Source organism: Hibiscus syriacus, unplaced genomic scaffold (genome assembly GCF_006381635.1).
Source record: "Hibiscus syriacus cultivar Baekdansim isolate YM2019G1 unplaced genomic scaffold, ASM638163v2 tig00110483_pilon, whole genome shotgun sequence".
Taxonomy (NCBI): Eukaryota; Viridiplantae; Streptophyta; class Magnoliopsida; order Malvales; family Malvaceae; genus Hibiscus; species Hibiscus syriacus.
In genome coordinates, this window is record NW_024062759.1 from 1353491 (window position 1) to 1371093 (window position 17603).

General features: G+C 35.1%; 1 protein-coding gene and 1 pseudogene across 1 annotated transcript; one reads left to right on the plus strand and one right to left on the minus strand.

The window, feature by feature from the left end:
• The first annotated feature begins 364 nt into the window (after nt 1-364).
• Nucleotides 365-9957, plus strand: LOC120129075 (annotated as a pseudogene).
• Nucleotides 9958-11728: 1771 nt separating this feature from the next.
• On the minus strand, nt 11729-15461 carry LOC120129184 (growth-regulating factor 3-like). Its single transcript, XM_039146760.1, has 3 exons — nt 15199-15461; nt 14184-14538; nt 11729-12297 (listed from the first exon to the last, which is right to left on the minus strand). The coding sequence occupies exons 1-3, from the start codon at nt 15407-15409 to the stop codon at nt 11904-11906; spliced, it is 960 nt and encodes a 319-aa protein (XP_039002691.1). The 5' UTR covers nt 15410-15461; the 3' UTR covers nt 11729-11903.
• Between the last annotated feature and the right edge of the window lie 2142 nt (nt 15462-17603).

A 17603-nucleotide genomic window follows, 5' to 3' on the forward strand; every position in this document is an offset into this window, starting at 1 on the left:
TATAACAGTGGATGAGGCACTGCCAGAGTTTCACTTAGTCTTAGGTTTGATTCTCTTAAGTGTATTTTCTAATATGATTTTTCCCTTTAAATAGATCACATGGTACCTCCTTATTAGTGAATTAATTTTTTAAATTAAATTATAAATAAGATTAAATTGAGAATATGTAAATAATAGAGGCTAAATGTAGAATCATATTGAAATATTTAACTGTCACATCATATTTTCTGTTAGATGTTAATGATAAAGGACTTGATTAGTGATCAAAATATAAAGAGAAGTTAGTTAGGTGATCAATATATAGTTTACCCATAATTTTAAAACTAATTTTTTAGTCAAGCCTATATTTTTTAGCGAAGGACGAGAATGAGATTTCAAAGCCTGCGAAAAGGAGATATAAAAAAAGGTGGTAATTAGGGATAATCGAAGCTTCAGAATTATGTGAATTAGGATTTTTCCCCTTTTAGATTGTTTTGAAGTTCTCGTCAGAGATCGGGTTTTGTCGAAATTACCGGGAGCGAAATAATCGGGTCGGATTTTAGATTCACTCGTGGTGAGTGCTGATTTATTCTTCTACTTAAAATCTTTATTTCTTGCGTGTTAAGATTTGCTAAGATTTTGGCTTCAATTGTTGAATTAGTTTAATTTTCTTTTCAAACTTTATTGAGATTGTTTATTGCAATTAAGATTGCATGTTGTATTATTCGATAAACTAAGTTTGGAAAACCAGAACAAATGAAAAGCTAAACAAACTTAAGCTAAACAACTAAGTTTGTTTCTTATATGATTTTGTTGCTACTTATGTGTTTTTTTCCATGATGTTTCCGAATTTAGCTGGTAATTATCACAATTAAATCATATATCCTATCATTTGACAGTGATACCCCAATGTTTAGAACTTAAAACTTTGTATAGAAGATCGAGTTCTGAGATGGTATGAGAGAAGGCTACGCCCAATTGTGTGTACAGAAGGGGAAAATGTTTAAGTTATCTACTAGCGGTGTAAAAAGTCCGTCATGTTTTCATTCTTATTCTAAATAAAGGAATATATTTTGAATCACAAGTTAACATATGTAATTGTATGTCTTCTTAGAATCGCTTTGAAATGTGTTTAAGCTTCTCCAGCCTACTTCTATGTCCAAATCATCCAAACTATTGTTTTGAAATGTGCCGGAGATGTAATCAAACCTGTTAGTGATATGATTTTTCCCCTTCACGATTTGCAGTGCATGGTTATATTTCCGTAAACCATAGAAAGTTGTATTGATGGTTAATTTCTATTTGGATGCTTTTAAATTGGTTCTTGTTGTAAGATATTAGGGTAATTTTGTCTGCGAGGCAATGCATGTAAGTTTTTTCTAAAATGCTGCTGATCACCGTACAGTGAATCAACTTATCTTTCACATTGAAGTATCTAATAAATCTAAAGGATCCTCTATTGTTTAGTATGAGTTTTGCCCAAAACTTTGCTTATGGAATTAATTCATTATGGGATTGAAGAAGTGACTTGATGTAAGGCTATTCAGGCTTCTTCAATAATGGAGAAGTTGGTACTCTTGTTGTTTCCCGATCTAGGAGAGACACCAAATGCTACACTTTGAATTGAAAGTAATATGCACAAAAGAAGAAGAATTTGATTAAGTAATTTGATAATTAAGAAATAAAAAGAAAATGGAAATGGAAAGAATTGAAATGGATAGAAATGTTATCAAAGATGGGCTGCAGAAGTGTTGTTGAATTGTCCTTCAAATGTAAGAGAATTCGGCCACCAATGGTGATGATGCACGAGATTCTTGATGATAGATGATGGATAATTCAATGATAGAGGAATGGTTAAGGAATGGTGATGATATAGGCATGAAATGGTGATGGAAGATGGTGATGATATAGGCGTGAAATGGCAATAGAAGATGGTGATGGACATATAGTATCTTATAAGACTAAGAATGAACCAATGCTATAAAGGAGCAAAGATCTGTTTCTTATAAGTCTTATAAGGGGTGGTAAACAAGGACTTTGACCCACTAGTTATAAGAACTAGGAACCAGAAGTATCAAAGGGAAGGAATGACTCCACAAACTTAAGAATTAAGCTTGCTTAATCGATATAGTTCTTAAAGAACTTGAAGAGAGAATAATCTCACAAGGATTTAATTTATCAAAGGGTTGAGTTAAAAATGAAATGCAATAACCTATTTATAGTTTTCAAAGGGTTTAGGCCGAATAGATACTTGATGGCTCGGCCAAGGTTGAAACCCCTTTGAAAATACATGATTTTTGATGAAAATACATGATTTAAATGAAGATACATGCTCTTGGTCGAATGGTTAGGTGTTGGTTCAGCCCTAAGGATGATTTATTTGGGCGCCAAAATGAAGAGGAAAGAATCTTTGGCCGAATAGGAAGCATCCCTTGGTGTTTTGGCGCCAATTTGATGTCACATGGAGTGCACATGCTTGAATGATGCACATGGTAGCCTACTTGAATGCACATGGGTCTTCTTGCAATGCTTTGGTGAGGTTGCAACCATAGGATGATGTCTTGAAGTCCATGGAATGAAGATAGGCAGCAACTAGGCGTGACTTAGCTTCCAACGTTCATCTAGGTGTCATGGTCTTCAATGGGCAGCAACTTGTCATGAAAGGTCACATGCGTAGAAGGTAACCTTTCATCATTTGAGCTACTTTCCATGTGTTTGAGCTGAAGATGAGCTGGCCATAGATGAAGTACATGAAGATGAGTCTTTGGTCAACTCCTTGTGAAAAGACACCTCTTGGAATGACAACTCTTCGTGAAAAGGTACGAATTCACAAAAATTGACCTGTACCATATTTGTAGTGCTCTGTGTGGTGGTGATGATGGTGCAACTCTCCAGCTGAAATGAGACCTCTAGCTAGCTCAAAAGTCCTGCTCAAGTCAGCTATGAGCTCGGGGGTCAGCTGGCAACTTTGTCCCAAAATGATCTTGAGTTGTCCCGAAGTTGTCCTAGTCAAGTTTCCATAGCTCTTGGACTCCAATGCTAGCTTTAAGTTAGCTCCCATCATGTGGCCGCCTAGGTAAAGAAATCATAATATAAGCTAAGTATTTAAAGTAAATAACTTTTAATATAAAGATGTGGATTATAGGTTATAATAATAACTCATGCATCATATGATAATGAATGAATATTATTATTACAACTATAGATTATATGCTTGAATATCAATCAATGATGCAAACCATATAATGAATGAATGCACATGTTATGATAATTCAAGTATAGTCTAATCTGTAATGTATGCTCATAATAATATATAGTACATAAAAAAGTAAATATAAGATAAAGTAAGGAAGAACTCCCTTAGAACCAGCTTTGAATAATCTTCATGGTGTGATCAAGTTATGGATAAAGTTGGAGGTAGACAGAATCACATCATACTCCCCTTCTTTTGGGCGATTTGTCCTCAAATCGAAGGGTGACTTCTCCTTAGTGTCTTTCCATTCAAACGTTGTTGATTGGTCTTCAAAATATATCCATTCAATATCAATTTGTTCAAGACATTCCCTTTCGAAAAGATCTATGAAAGGATTCTTGTGAAAAGTCATAAACCTCGAATAAATACCTTAAACCTCCTTGTCCTGAAAAGAAAGAAGACCTTCATAAGTAAGAGAATTATGAATCATTGTTAAGTTAAATGTATACTCCCTGTTCACATCTTTTGGATGGCCAAGAGTGATGTCTTTTGAATCATAAAATATGTTGCTTTGAAAGATCATAACTTTTAGCATTCCAAAAGACATATTCTTTGGTTCTCCAAGGGTCATGCCCTTTGGTTGAAGAGTCACAACATTAGGTTCTCTCCATTGACAAGTTGTGTCCTTTGAATCGTTCTGTAAATCAAAGAAAAATTCTGCATGTTCAAGGTTAGAATAATTGTCCTTGATCTTTTGTCTTGTCCATAAGCATTCTCCAATGACCTTGCCTTCACAAAGTGTTAAGACAATACCATAGACATGAATCGAATTGCTGTAAAAAAATTCAAAACATGTAAATTCAAAACTGTTGACAAGATGAATAGAAATATCAAACCAAGGTGGATGTTTAGTGGGAGTTGGTTGCTTAATGATGGAGAAATCCATTGGATGTTGAATTCCCTTCAATATGCGCAGTGTATTTGGAATGTCAACGGCTGCTACTCTTGGCATTTCAAGTGACACTTCATTTGAAATATCAAGAGACATGTTTTGTGGATCACCAAAAGTCACATCTTTTAGTCCTCCAAAAGCCATGATTCTTGAATCATCTCCTTGAAAAGATATGTCCCTTGAATTATCCTGCAAAACAAAAGAAAGGATAGGAGAAGAAATGTTAGATAAAATTTGTTCTTCACTCTCATCTTTTTCTCCAAATTCATTCTTCTCGTTTTCAACTTCAACGTTTTCTACATCCAATCTCTTTTGTTCAACTTCAAAAAGCTTTTCTTTATTTGAATTTTCCTCTAAACGTTCAAGCTTTTCTTCATTTGAATTTTCCTCCAAATGTTCTCCTTTAATTGCATTGTCTTTAAGTTTCTCTTTCATTGTTTCAATCCTCTTTTTTAAATGAGTTTGATCTTCATTCACTCGGCTAGGAGATAATGGTGTCAAGATGATTTTTCTTTCATTGTGGTAGAATGAATAACGATTTGTGAATCCATCATACAATGCTCGTTTATCAAATTGCCAAGGTCGACCGAAAAGAAGATGGCTTGAATTTATGGAAGCAACATCACAAAAGACTTCATCTTCATATCTCCCAATTGAAAAATGCACAAGTACTTGCTCTATTACTTCGAACTCTTCATCTTCATTTAATCCTTGCAAAACATATGGGATAGGATGTTTGAATGTTGTAAGTCCCAACTTCTTGACCATGTATGTGCTTGCAATGTTTGTTCAACTTCCTCCATCAATAGCTACAAGACACACTTTACCATTTACATGGCAACGAGTGTGAAATGTGTTTGTTCTTTGCTATTCATCCTCCAATGTTTGGAAAGATGGAAGTTCACAAGACATTGTTAGTATAAAAAATAAAAAAAAATAAAAACCTTACCAGCACGCTCACAAAAGCCTCACTTGGTCACTCCAAAGAAAATTAAGACTTCACTCCAATCGCACTCGTGTTTGCACTCAGGGGATATGTTCTTGGCTTTTTCTGATCCCCTTCTATTCCCACCCTCTCGTTTGTCTTTTACCTCTCAATTATCTCTTGTGGATCCTTTAAAGAACTAACTCAAGATTGAGCAAGTTTCTTTGTTTGTGCATCGGCTTAAAAAATGGTTAGGGTATAGAAATGGTTATAGTAGAGGTAGGATAGAAAAGGTTAAGAAAAGGATAAGGAAATGAAATAAGAAAAGATGAAAGAATAAGGAAATGAAATAGTACGAAAATGAAGATAACTTACAACTCAAGTTGCAACACTTACTGTCTTCCTTCACAAGAAACAACAAGGATACTTCCTTCTAGTTTGTTGTTGGGCAGATTGTATTATGCTTCTCTTTGTACTTTGCAACTTTTTCACTTTTCTTTTTCTTTTCTTTCTTTTGCACTCCAAATTTGTTGTAGGAGTATTTTCTTCTTTTTGTTTTTTTCTTCTTTCTTTTTGCTTTTGTTGCAGCACTTGATTGTCAATCCGACTAAGCTCTGATTACCGCTTGATGTAAGACTATTCAGGCTTCTTCAATAATGGAGAAGTTGGTACCCTTGTTGTTTCCCGATCTAGGAGATACACCAAATACTACACTTTGAATTGAAAGTAATCTGCACAAAAGAAGAAGAATTTGATTAAGTAATTTGATAATTAAGAAATAAAAAGAAAATGGAAAGAATTGAAATGGATAGAAATGTTATCAAAGATGGGCTGCAGAAGTGTTGTTGAATTGTCCTTCAAATGTAAGAGAATTCGGCCACCAATGGTGATGATGCACGTGATTCTTGATGATAGATGATGGATAATTCAATGATAGAGGAATAGTTAAGGAATGGTGATGATATAGGCGTGAAATAGTGATGGAAGATGGTGATGATATAGGCGTGAAATGGCGATGGAAGATGGTGATGGACAGATAGTATCTTATAAGACTAAGAAGGAACCAATACTATAAAGGAGCAAAGACCCGTTTCTTATAAGTCTTATAAGGGGTGGTAAACAAGGACTTTGACCCACTAGTTATAAGAACTAGGAACCAGAAGTATCAAGGGGAAGGAATGACGCCAAAAACTTAAGAATTAAGCTTGTTTAATCGATATAGTTCTAAAAAGAACTTGAAGAGAGAATAATCTCACAAGGATTTAATTTATCAAAGGGTTGAGTTACAAATGAAACGCAATAGCCTATTTATAGTTTTCAAAGGGTTTAGGCCGAATAGATACTTGATGGTTCGGCCAAGGTTGAAACCCCTTTGAAAATGCATGATTTTTATGAAAATACATGATTTAAATGAAGATACATACTCTTGGCCGAATGGTTAGGTGTTGGTTCGGCCCTAAGGATGATTTAAATACATTTGGAAGTTATTTGGGCGCCAAAATGAAGAGGAAATAGTCTTTGGCCGAATAGGAAGCATCCCTTGGTGTTTTGGCGCCAATTTGATGTCACATGGAGTGTACATGCTTGAATGATGCACATGGCAGCCTACTTGAATGCACATGGGTCTTCTTGCAATGCTTTGGTGAAGTTGCAACCATAGGATGATGTCTTGAAGTCCATGAAATGAAGATAAACAGCAACTAGGCGTGACTTAGCTTCCAACGTGCATCTAGGTGTCATGGTCTGCAATGGGCAGCAACTTGTCATGAAAGGTCACATGGGTTGAAAGTAACCTTTCATCATTTGAGCTACTTTCCATGTGTTTGAGCTGAAGATGAGCTGGCCATAGATGAAGTACATGAAGATGAGTCTTTGGTCAACTCCTTGTGAAAAGGCACCTCTTGGAATGACAACTCTTCGCGAAAAGGTACGAATTCACAAAAATTGACCCAGACCATATTTGTAGTGCTCTGTGTGGTGGTGATGATGGTGCAACTCTCCAGCTGAAATGATATCTCTAGCTAGCTCTAAAGTCTAGCTCAAGTCAGCTATGAGCTCAGGGGTCAGCTGGCAACTTTGTCCCAAAATGATCTTGAGCTGTCCCGAAGTTGCCCTAGTCAAGTTTCCATAGCTCTTGGACTCCAATGCTAGCTTTAAGTTAGCTCCCATCATGTGGCCGCCTAGGTACCTAAAAAAGAAATCATAATATAAGCTAAGTATTTATAGTAAATAAATTTTAATATAAAGATGTGGATTATAGGTTATAATAATAACTCATGCATCATATGATAATGAATGAATATTATTATAACTATAGATTATATGCTTGAATATCAATCAATGATGCAAACCATATAATGAATGAATGCACATGTTATGATAATTCAAGTATAGTCTAATCTGCAATGTATGCTCATAATAATATATAGTGCGTAAAAAAGTAAATATAAGATAAAGTAAGTAAGAACTCCCTTAGAACCAACTTTGAATAATCTCCATGGTGTGATCAAGTCATGGATAAAGTTGGAGATAGACAGGATCACATCATGACTATCTCTGGAAGCGGGGAATGATTAATAAACAGTATCTCTCGATGGAAAGATGATACCTGTTTCAGGTTGTGGAGACTAGTTTTTGAAGTTGTTATTCATATGTTTTTCCTACTCCTTTTGAGTAAAAGAGGGACTTTAATGATGAACAAAGGCTCAAGCTTTGATTTGAGTGTATCATTTAATACTGCACGTATTGTGTATCACTTTCATGCAGAATTTATTGTATGTCTTCACTTTTTTTCCTGGATAACACTCTTATCAACGAGAGTACAAGCTCAGGCTTGATCCTTGTATGAGGTCAGTTTTGTTATTTGGACGCCACGGGAAGATTTTACATGAAGCAATACATTGTTAATTTATTGAACCATTATCTGCTTTTGGGAAAGTAGTCTTGTTTTCATTGAGTTGGCTAGTGACAAACAGAAATTATAATTAGAACTTAGAAGCATATCAGCTTTATTATGGCTGTTCACATTTTGCTGCCAGTACTTTTCCCTTCTATCATTTTATATGTTTGAAAAACAGAAAACCTTGGTTTTGAAGTCAAGCATGGATAGAATAGAAGGAATCTATCATTTTATATGTTTGAAAAATGGATGATAAAGGAAATTTTAATAAAGGATTCTTAGAATTGATAATATTTTGTGCATTTGCTTTTTGGTATTTTCACTTTTTTATTGAATCCTTTTCCCCCTTTTCAGAGAATAGTTTTTTGTACGGCACAATCTCTAAAATGGTGTTCAGGGATTCACTTAAGAAGCCTAATATGGAAGTAGAAGGGGCAGAACATGAATCACCAGTAATGGCTGGTTTGGAAGGTCATGTCTCATCTCAGCCTCCAGTATCTATCAACCACAGTTCAAGAATTTCGCAAGATGATTGGCATCTGTTGGCATATATTCTCTCAGCTAGTAAGAGTAATCGGAAAGGCATTGGGCAAGTTTTACTAGACAAGGAAGTGCATGCTCAAACTTTTGGCTATATAGGATCAAATGGAAAAAGGCCTAAAATTATGGCAGGATCCCGAGAAAATCATGGTGGACAAGGGTCTGATAATAGTTTCATTCCAGGTCTTAATGATGACATGGCACTGGACATTCTGGCCTGGAGCAGCAGATCTGATTACCCAAATATGGCCTGTTTAAACAGAAAATTTAGGTCACTTATTGGGAGTGGATATTTATATAAACTAAGACGTCAGCTTGGCATAATTGAACACTGGGTTTATTTAGCCTGTAATATGATGCCTTGGGAAGCTTTTGATCCTATGAAACAGAAATGGATGAGACTACCTAGGATTCCCTGTGATGACTGTTTTACTTGTGCTGATAAGGAGTCTCTGGCAGTGGGGACTGAATTACTTGTGTTTGGCCGTGAGTTTTCTGGATTTGCTATTTGGATGTATAGCTTGATCACTCACAATTGGTCTAGATGCCCTCTAATGAATTTGCCTCGATGTTTGTTTGGTTCTAGCAGCCTTGGGGAGATTGCCATTGTAGCTGGGGGAAGTGATAAGAACGGAAATGTTCTACAATCTGCTGAGCTCTACAATTCTGAGCTTGGTACTTGGCAAACATTGCCAGATATGAACTTACCTCGAAAGCTGTGTTCAGGTTTTTTTATGGATGGGAAATTTTATGTCATTGGGGGCATGTCAAGTCATACGGATTGCTTGAGTTGTGGTGAAGAGTACAATATTGAGACAAGATCATGGAGGAGGATAGAAAATATGTATCCTGGTTACAATGCGGGTGCATTTCATCCTGCTATGCGTTCACCACCTCTAGTTGCTGTAGTGAATAATCAACTTTACCTTGCTGATCAAGTGACTAATGAGGTCAAGAAATATAACAAGGTTAATAACTCCTGGATGTTGTGAAGAGACTACCTGTTAGAGCTGACTCTTCCAATGGTTGGGGACTCGCATTTAAAGCTTGCGGCAAAAGTTTACTTGTAATAGGAGCTGGAGGACATGCCGGGCGTGATGATCGAGTTATTATTCTACACTCTTGGGATCCAGAGGACGGAAACAAGGATGGACCAGAGTGGAATGTACTTGCAGTCAAGGAGCGAGCAGGTGCATTTGTGTCCAATTGTGCAGTAATGGGCTGTTAATGATTCGTCAACATCTTTATACGCTCAGTGTCGTTAATTTGTTATTGTTTTTGATTTTCCCATTTATGGATATTCAGAAGAATAATTTACCACCTCAAATCAATTTCTGAAATTTGGCAACTGATCTCATAACCAAAAGATTTGACCTCATATCTTCAAGTAATGTCTGTTGCCATTTCTTCTGTACTTTGGCATTGAATTCATATCTTGGAATGTTACAGTGAATGCTCCGTTCTGGATTTGAATAACCTTAAGACAGGTACTTCTTTGATACATCGCTTTCATCTTCATTGCTGTATGCTGGGTTGTATTAAAGTACATCTATATTACACTTGTTAAATTGTTTATGATTCGGAAACTTATCTCAGGCTCTGCTTGATATGAAGGTTAGAAAGGATGGAGGATAGAAAATTTGTTATTCAAATGTTTAGCATCTAACCAATTTCCTACTTTGAAGTTTAGCTATTGTGATTAACGAATTTTCCATCCTTCGTACCAAGAGGAGCCTTAGGCTCTCTTTGGCATGAAGGAAAGAAAAAGCTCATGTATGGAAATCTAATGACTAAACTTCTGAGTAAGAAAGTGGTGGTGAATATTAGTCATTCGATTAATAAATTTTCTATCCTTCATCTTTTCCACCCTTCATACCGAGCGAAGACATAAAGTTGGAGATACCCGGGAATAAGTTTCTAGGAGAGTAGGGTTAGGTAAACAGGATTGTCATTGAAAGGCAAAACTCTTTTTATGTCTTAGTCATTATTTAAACTTAGAAGGGAGCTCATTCTTCGTTCTGAAAAGACGTAGTGCGTCTTTGCTACTCGATACTACCCAGGCTTTGTTGAGTGTCAAATATAGACGTGTCCGAGATGATATATTCAACTTCTTTTTCCACATATTACATCTACTACCATGTCAAAATATGTATCGGACACAAGTTTTGGACATGGATATACAGATGAAGAGTCCGGTTATCATAAGAGGGATGCTATGGATAGTTTAGCTAGAGGTAGGGGAAGCAAATTATTTTAATCTAATAGTTGAGATATATAAATACAACTTGTTATATTTTAGTTAAATCTTTGGAAGCGAATTATTGTTTTTGGTCAGCTTGTCTTGTTTATTGCGTATAATATTTGGGTCGGTTTAGCGACAATGATGAGTCGTGACTGCATTTGTTAAGCTTTGGTGCTTACTTCATTTCATTTTAGCCGTGTGAAGGATGCTTGCTTGCTGCAACCTTTGCATATATGAACCGGTCTTCTTTTTCATCGTCTAAACGAAGGCATGTACTGCCCTGAAATCGAACCGAGTTTAGATCCAATAGTTGGAAGTTTAAATATTTTTCGATTCAGTTGGTAAATACAGAGGACCAATGAATCACTACTACCAATTTTAATTCAGATTTTAAAATCCCCCCCCCCCTCCTCAGAAAAAAGTAATTTTTAGTACATGAGAAAAAATGGACAATTTCTTTTTGTTAATATTGATTTCTTTACCTTTTTTGAAATTAATAAATTCTCAAAATTAAGCAATGATAAGAGGAAAACAAAAACAAAAGCTTTTCTTGATTTTTTTTGTTTTATCCCAAAAAAAGATTATCTACTTGTATTACAAATGATGAGTGTATCCATACATGAAATATATAGTTAGACGAAAGACAAACGATAAAGTTAATATAAATGATAAATCATATCATAGAATATTAACTATAACGACAAATTAATACACCACCAAAAATCCCGTCATCTATTATTAAATACAAATGATAAATGGATACTGAGCACGTAGCATTGACTACTGAGTGAATTTTCTTATGTCCTCAACAACTTTGTTTACCATTAATTGTAGCATTAATTCTTTCGGCCACAGTATACTTAGCTTCCCAAACAACACAGTTGGGCCGTAATTAAATACACTGCTATAAAAGTACAAATGAAATTCAAAGCACGATTCTGTACAAAGTAATAGGATTACTTAATTCTCATATTTATTTAAATTTAAAGTTTCCATCCTACACGAAGTCATGCTCAAGGAAAATCATCAGAGAGTACAACATTAGTCAAGTAGCTACAACTTTTCCGGGCCTTCTCTTCCGGGAAATCTCGAATTTCCGCTCATTCAACTAACTGCGGCATAATCCGAATGCGGGTTTTGAAGTTTTAGACGAACGGGACATCCCAGAAGGAACTATGGAGTTTGAAACTCACCATGCGGAGAATGAGAACTAGTCGTGGAGAAGTCAGATGATACCATCGGAATGGATATCGATAGCTGGGTTGTAGAAAAGGTCTGGTTTGATCTGTCATCTTCAAGAGCTGACCAGGAGTCCCTGGTTTTAGGCCACTCGTCAAAGAAGGGTCGAAGGGATTGACCCCCATGCTTCACGGCTTCTCCCGAGGTGAAATCACTGAAAAGCGATTGCTGGGGGTAATCGGCCTGCAAGCTCAGGTGGCTACTGGCTTTTGACTGAGCAAACAAAGAGTCTCTAGACTGCATAAGAGGCCATGTGTCGCGGTTGCTCCCTGAAGCTTCGAATGAAATATTATGCCCACCGGCATCGGGTTTAATTCCTTGAAGATACCTGCATGTTAGAACAAATTGAGTAAAACGCATTATAATCATGATCAACCACAATCAAGTCAAAACATTTGATAATAGTCATAGACGATCACTAAATTCACTCTTTTGCATCTTTTTAATCAGGTCATAGACGATGACTACATAGTGCAGAGACAGTTCACACCACTTACCGAGGACGCAGCAGGGAGGTACAGTTAAAATAAGTGCAGAATCCGAACGATATGAATTAAATAGCAAAATAAAAAATGTCATGAAACCTGGTACAAATGATGCGATACAAACTTGAACTTAGATAAGATCGAAGAAGCTACATAAAATAACCCAAATTTATGGAATATCCAGCTAATATGAACAGCACAGGTCAAACTCGTGCAAGTTCAGCACACATGCTTAGGAAAAAATACCGATGTAAATGAATATGCACATCCTCACTGCATACCATACGATCACGAATATGACATGAATATATCTAAGATCTAAACCTTGGGCAACAAACTAGAATTTTTCTAGAAGCGAGAGCATTGACACCATCCAAGTAACATGAAAATTATTCAATTCCTCGAACATTTTTGCAGTCCTTTCAACAAAATACTATATATATATATATATATAAAAACCGTGGCCGCAAAGCTTAAAAAGATATATGATATGAATTATCAATGTATCAAACTTTATAAAAGTATAAAATACCATAAACAAGTCATCTGATTTACAATAACCTAGGCTACAGATGAATTACCAAGTCTTACTATCGTAACATAGAAAGTAAAAACATATATGCTTTCCGTGTTGTGAGGCCTTGGACTTGGGATACACCACCATTTCCCCCGAAAAAATGCAGGTAACACAATAGTTTTAAAACAAGATTCCGACAACAACGCTAAAAGCAAGTTCTACATTTTATATCTCCAATATGCCCACTAATTCAGAATGCTTGTCATATTTTTCCATTGGAATTCTACAATGTACTAATGGACATAAGGGCCCGGAACCCTGAAATCGAAATAAACTAAAAAGAAAAACAAAGTTTCATGGAACCAATCCGTTATCTACATCGTAGGAATATAGGAACAAGATCAAGTTTTTGAAAATCATGACTAATCATGATTACAATGGTAATAAGACTAATATATTACCACCTAGGACCTAGTAGGCGCACCAAGACACATTGGGAAACTAAAAGGTAAAGACAGTTTTTAGCTTTGTACAACTACTTTCCTGAAATACTAAACTTGGAAGTAAAATAGTAGTTTCCTTTTTGTTTTGTTTTTTCTCCTAGATTTTATAAGCAATCTTTGGATTCAAACTCTGCAAAAAGGTACACATTCCATTAGGTAAAAACAGAAAGAATGGATAAGTTCCCATGCGGTAGCATGCTATCAACAGTTTCTCATGGTCGCCAGACAACAAAAACGAACAAAAGCGAATGACACGGAGAAAACAAAAGAAAAAAATGGACCAGAAAAGATAACTGTCAGTGAAGAACAAATTTCAGCAGCAACATCAACTGAACTCGTCGTCCATCTTTGAGGACACCAGGGCCCGGAACACTGAGTTTAACAGAAACTTTATAAAGTTTCTGCAAGATCTCCATTATCCTAGTGAGAAGCAATCTGTAATTTTACTCCTACCACACAATCTAACAGATAGGGGCCCAACAATTATTATATCTTGTATCCCTACCACAGCTAAAACAACCCAAAACTTATACTGCAAACCATATTTTTAGCGATCTACATCTCGAAAAGGTTATCGTATAGAATCAAAATTAACCCTTTATCGAATTGTGAAGGCATTGCCGTAAATGGAAGATGATGAAATGATTTGATCTTTCCTATGATGTGCTAAGAATGAAACTATATTAAGCGAAACACATAGTGGATTTACCTGTAATCTTTCCTCGGGATTCCATAGGGGATCGACTCCAGATGATAATTGGACTGACCGGTTGCGGAAGCAGTGACTTGTGTACTGCCAAAAGCATGTAAAGGAAGGCTCTGGAAGCTTCCCATACCAGTGGTACTACCGGAAACAGTCAATGATGTCACAGTAGATGATGACTGTGTCATAGTTTGTGATTCCACAGGCTTTCTTGAACGGTTACGGCCACGGTGCATATGGCGCTCGCAATACTTCGAGTCCGGGTAGGCATCTTTCGAACATCGCCATTTCTTTCCATCGGTCCTCCGACAACGTCCTGGCTCCGGATCTACCTTCTTTCCAAAATAGGAACAATATCCCACTGCAAAATTACACTCGGATCGAATTCATAAACAAGGTTTTTGATGAACAAACAGGAACAAATGTGGCAAACCACCAAGAAATTTATGTTACTAGGTGAATAAAGTACAAAACCAACAACGATGAGAACAACAAAATAATCACAGCAACATCATCAAAATTAGCAAATATCAGAACAATAATAAACCATTTGAAAAAGTGATATGATGTTTGATGATTAAGACACCAACAACATCAAGAATAAAACATGTTCGGAATTTATATTCCGAAACTTTGAGAAAACAAGGAAAAGGGACCCAATCTTTGACCTTAAAATGTGATTTTAATGGCATTCAAAGCCCATTATTTTATCCATTGGAACTAAGAACACATCCATGAATTTATCAAATATCCAGTTGGTTGATTTTGGCTGTGTATCAAAAAGTTCATCTTAAAACTCATTACATGGGGAAATCATTGCTTGAAAATCTGATTCTTCTTGCCTGTGTTAATGAAAATAAACGAAAAAACAAAAATTTCCCCTCAAATCAGAACAACACAAACCCGAAAAGAGGGCAAAAGAAAAATAATAAATAAATGGCATATAATCTCTAAAAGTTAATAATAAAAGACAAAGGAAGGGTTTTTAAAAATGAAGAAAATAAAATAATTCTGTGCTTACTGGTAGGGTGGTGAAAGAACCTATGAGAAATGGATTCAAAGCTCTTCTGAATAGGTAGCAGAAGATCAGACGGCACTGGCAAACCTGCCATCATATACTTAAAGATCAAAGCTTGATGCTTCAGTTCTTGCCACTGCGACACTGTAAACGGCGATGATGACCTCATTGCCACCATCCCTCCACCGCCACCACCGCCACCTCCAATATCCATCCTTCAACCACCACCCAGGAAACTTGTGTTTATAAAAATATATCAAACAAAAGTAAAATAAGAGATTTAAAAAAGAGAAAAGAACAGAAAAAACCTCAGTTTACTCACTGTTTTTCTTTTCTTCTCTATGCTCACAAGATAAGTTTTTTTAAGCAACAGACTGACCAGTTTATATAGATATTCATAGTGATGTTTGGGTAAATTGTGGGTTAATCAATTAAACCATTGCTCCATTAAGAATATACACTTGGATTAAGTGGGTTTTGGTTGGTTTAATTATATTAATGAGTGGTAATAAGGGCATCTCAATGTTTCTCCACATTTGGAGAATATCTCCACTGTGAGAAAAAATCCCCTTCCGTCCATCGTCACATCTCCGTTATAGTAGCGAAACGCTACAGTCCGCGTCACTTTTGATGCGGTACTGTAGCATGCGCTATAATTTTTTTTTAATTCAAATAAATTAAATTATAAGATAAAAAAATAAAATTATATATATAAAAATACTAATTGTTTTGTAATTTTTCTGATTTTTTGTATTTTTTTGTATTTTTATGATTTTTTATGATTTTTTTTTAAATTTAATAGATTAATTTGTAAGATAGATAAAAATACATTGAAATTAGATAAATAAACATACTAATTTTTTGAAACATAAAAACATAGAAAATACTAATAAAACTCGAACAACATTTTAACCAACAACTCAAACACAACAATTTAACTAATAATCAGACAAACCCCCTCCACTCCCTCCAAGATCATCAAAGTTCATTCCAAACACATTAAAAGTAGTAGAGGTTGACTGTTCTTCTTCTTTTCGTTTCCGAAGAATTTTTTGTTGTTCGTTTCGAAAATAGTGGCGTCGTTCGGGGTCAGAAATAGTATCTGGATCCATCGCTAGAATCTTGTCCTCTCTCCTCAATTGTGCAATTTCAAATCTTCTATTTATGGCCTCTATTCTTTTTTTTTCCAATTGAAGAGCAATATCCCTTTGTGCATTTGATAAAAATAATGTTTCTCGAAGCTTTTTCGTTGATTCATTGAAGGAATTTGCAAGAACATAGTCTTCATCGATTTGCTTCCTTTTTGTTTGGGATTTTTTACACCCTCTGGTCGCTGGGAAGAAGAACACCTGTACTAATATTTTCATCGTTGCTTAAATTAATTTCAAATGAAGACAATGAAGGATTAACGGAATCTGAAATTTTTTCTGGAGGCAATGAAGAAACTGCACTCATTTTTTCAAGTTGCAAAATATCTTTTACCAAATCGAACACATGATCAAACTTAAATGCACAACCCCTTTCTTGCACGAAAAGTTTACTTACACGTTGTAGTTGCATAGAAATATATATTTTATTTTATATTTTTAAAATCAATATTATAATAGTTAAATATTATGAATAAAGTAGATTTAATAGTAATATAAAGATAGAACTAGAGATGAATTACTGTTTCATCTCTACAGTAAAAATAGAGATGTGCTGGAGTAGAGATAAACATTGGAGATTACCTAAAGGAAGTTCCTTAAAAGGACAAAGAGTGGAGCGGTCTGTCTGAATGGGACTTGTTTGCTTCTTCTTGTTGGGAAGGGGTAAGTGTTTTTGTCTTAAGATGATATGACGTCGCTAATGCCTACTAGTCAAATTTCTTTACTTTTTCCTTCTCTTTTAACATTATATAATATCAAAATCATTTTTATTGAATTTAATAAAATAATATTAAGACTGCTAATTTCATTTACAAATTATTTGTAAGTAATATTTTAAATTCTATAGAATTGATTTTTTTACTCTACATTGACCTCCACTTAAACTTTTTGTTGATAAAAAATATTTAATAACATTTTTATTTTGCCGGGATGTGGGTTTTTAATAGCTTAGGACCCACTACAGCTTTAAATTAGCTGGCAAAGTTGAATTAAATAAAGGAATTCTACTTGTGAAAACTAAAAAGCAGTAAATAAATTAACTTTTTCATTTTCATTTTTTTTTTATATTTTTAGTTTCTCCTTGAGGACAGACAAAGAATAAAAAAATTTACATAACTCATGAAAACTTTTTAACTCGAGTTTATTAATAAGGTATCATATCTAATTCATTGAGTGCGTATACATACAATATTATTAATTTATACGATACGATTATTAGATGTATTACAACAATTATACTTAAGCATATCATATTTATTA

What these genes read in the sequence shown, in the direction of transcription:
- LOC120129184 (XM_039146760.1), bottom strand. Translation starts at nt 15,409, where the DNA reads ATGGATATTGGAGGTGGCGGTGGTGGCGGTGGAGGGATGGTGGCAATG. An exon ending in GTTCTTTCACCACCCTACCA is followed by an intron (nt 14,539 to 15,198) that starts GTAAGCACAGAA and finishes GTAATTTTGCAG; the next exon opens with TGGGATATTGTTCCTATTTT. An exon ending in ATCCCGAGGAAAGATTACAG is followed by an intron (nt 12,298 to 14,183) that starts GTAAATCCACTA and finishes TCTAACATGCAG; the next exon opens with GTATCTTCAAGGAATTAAAC.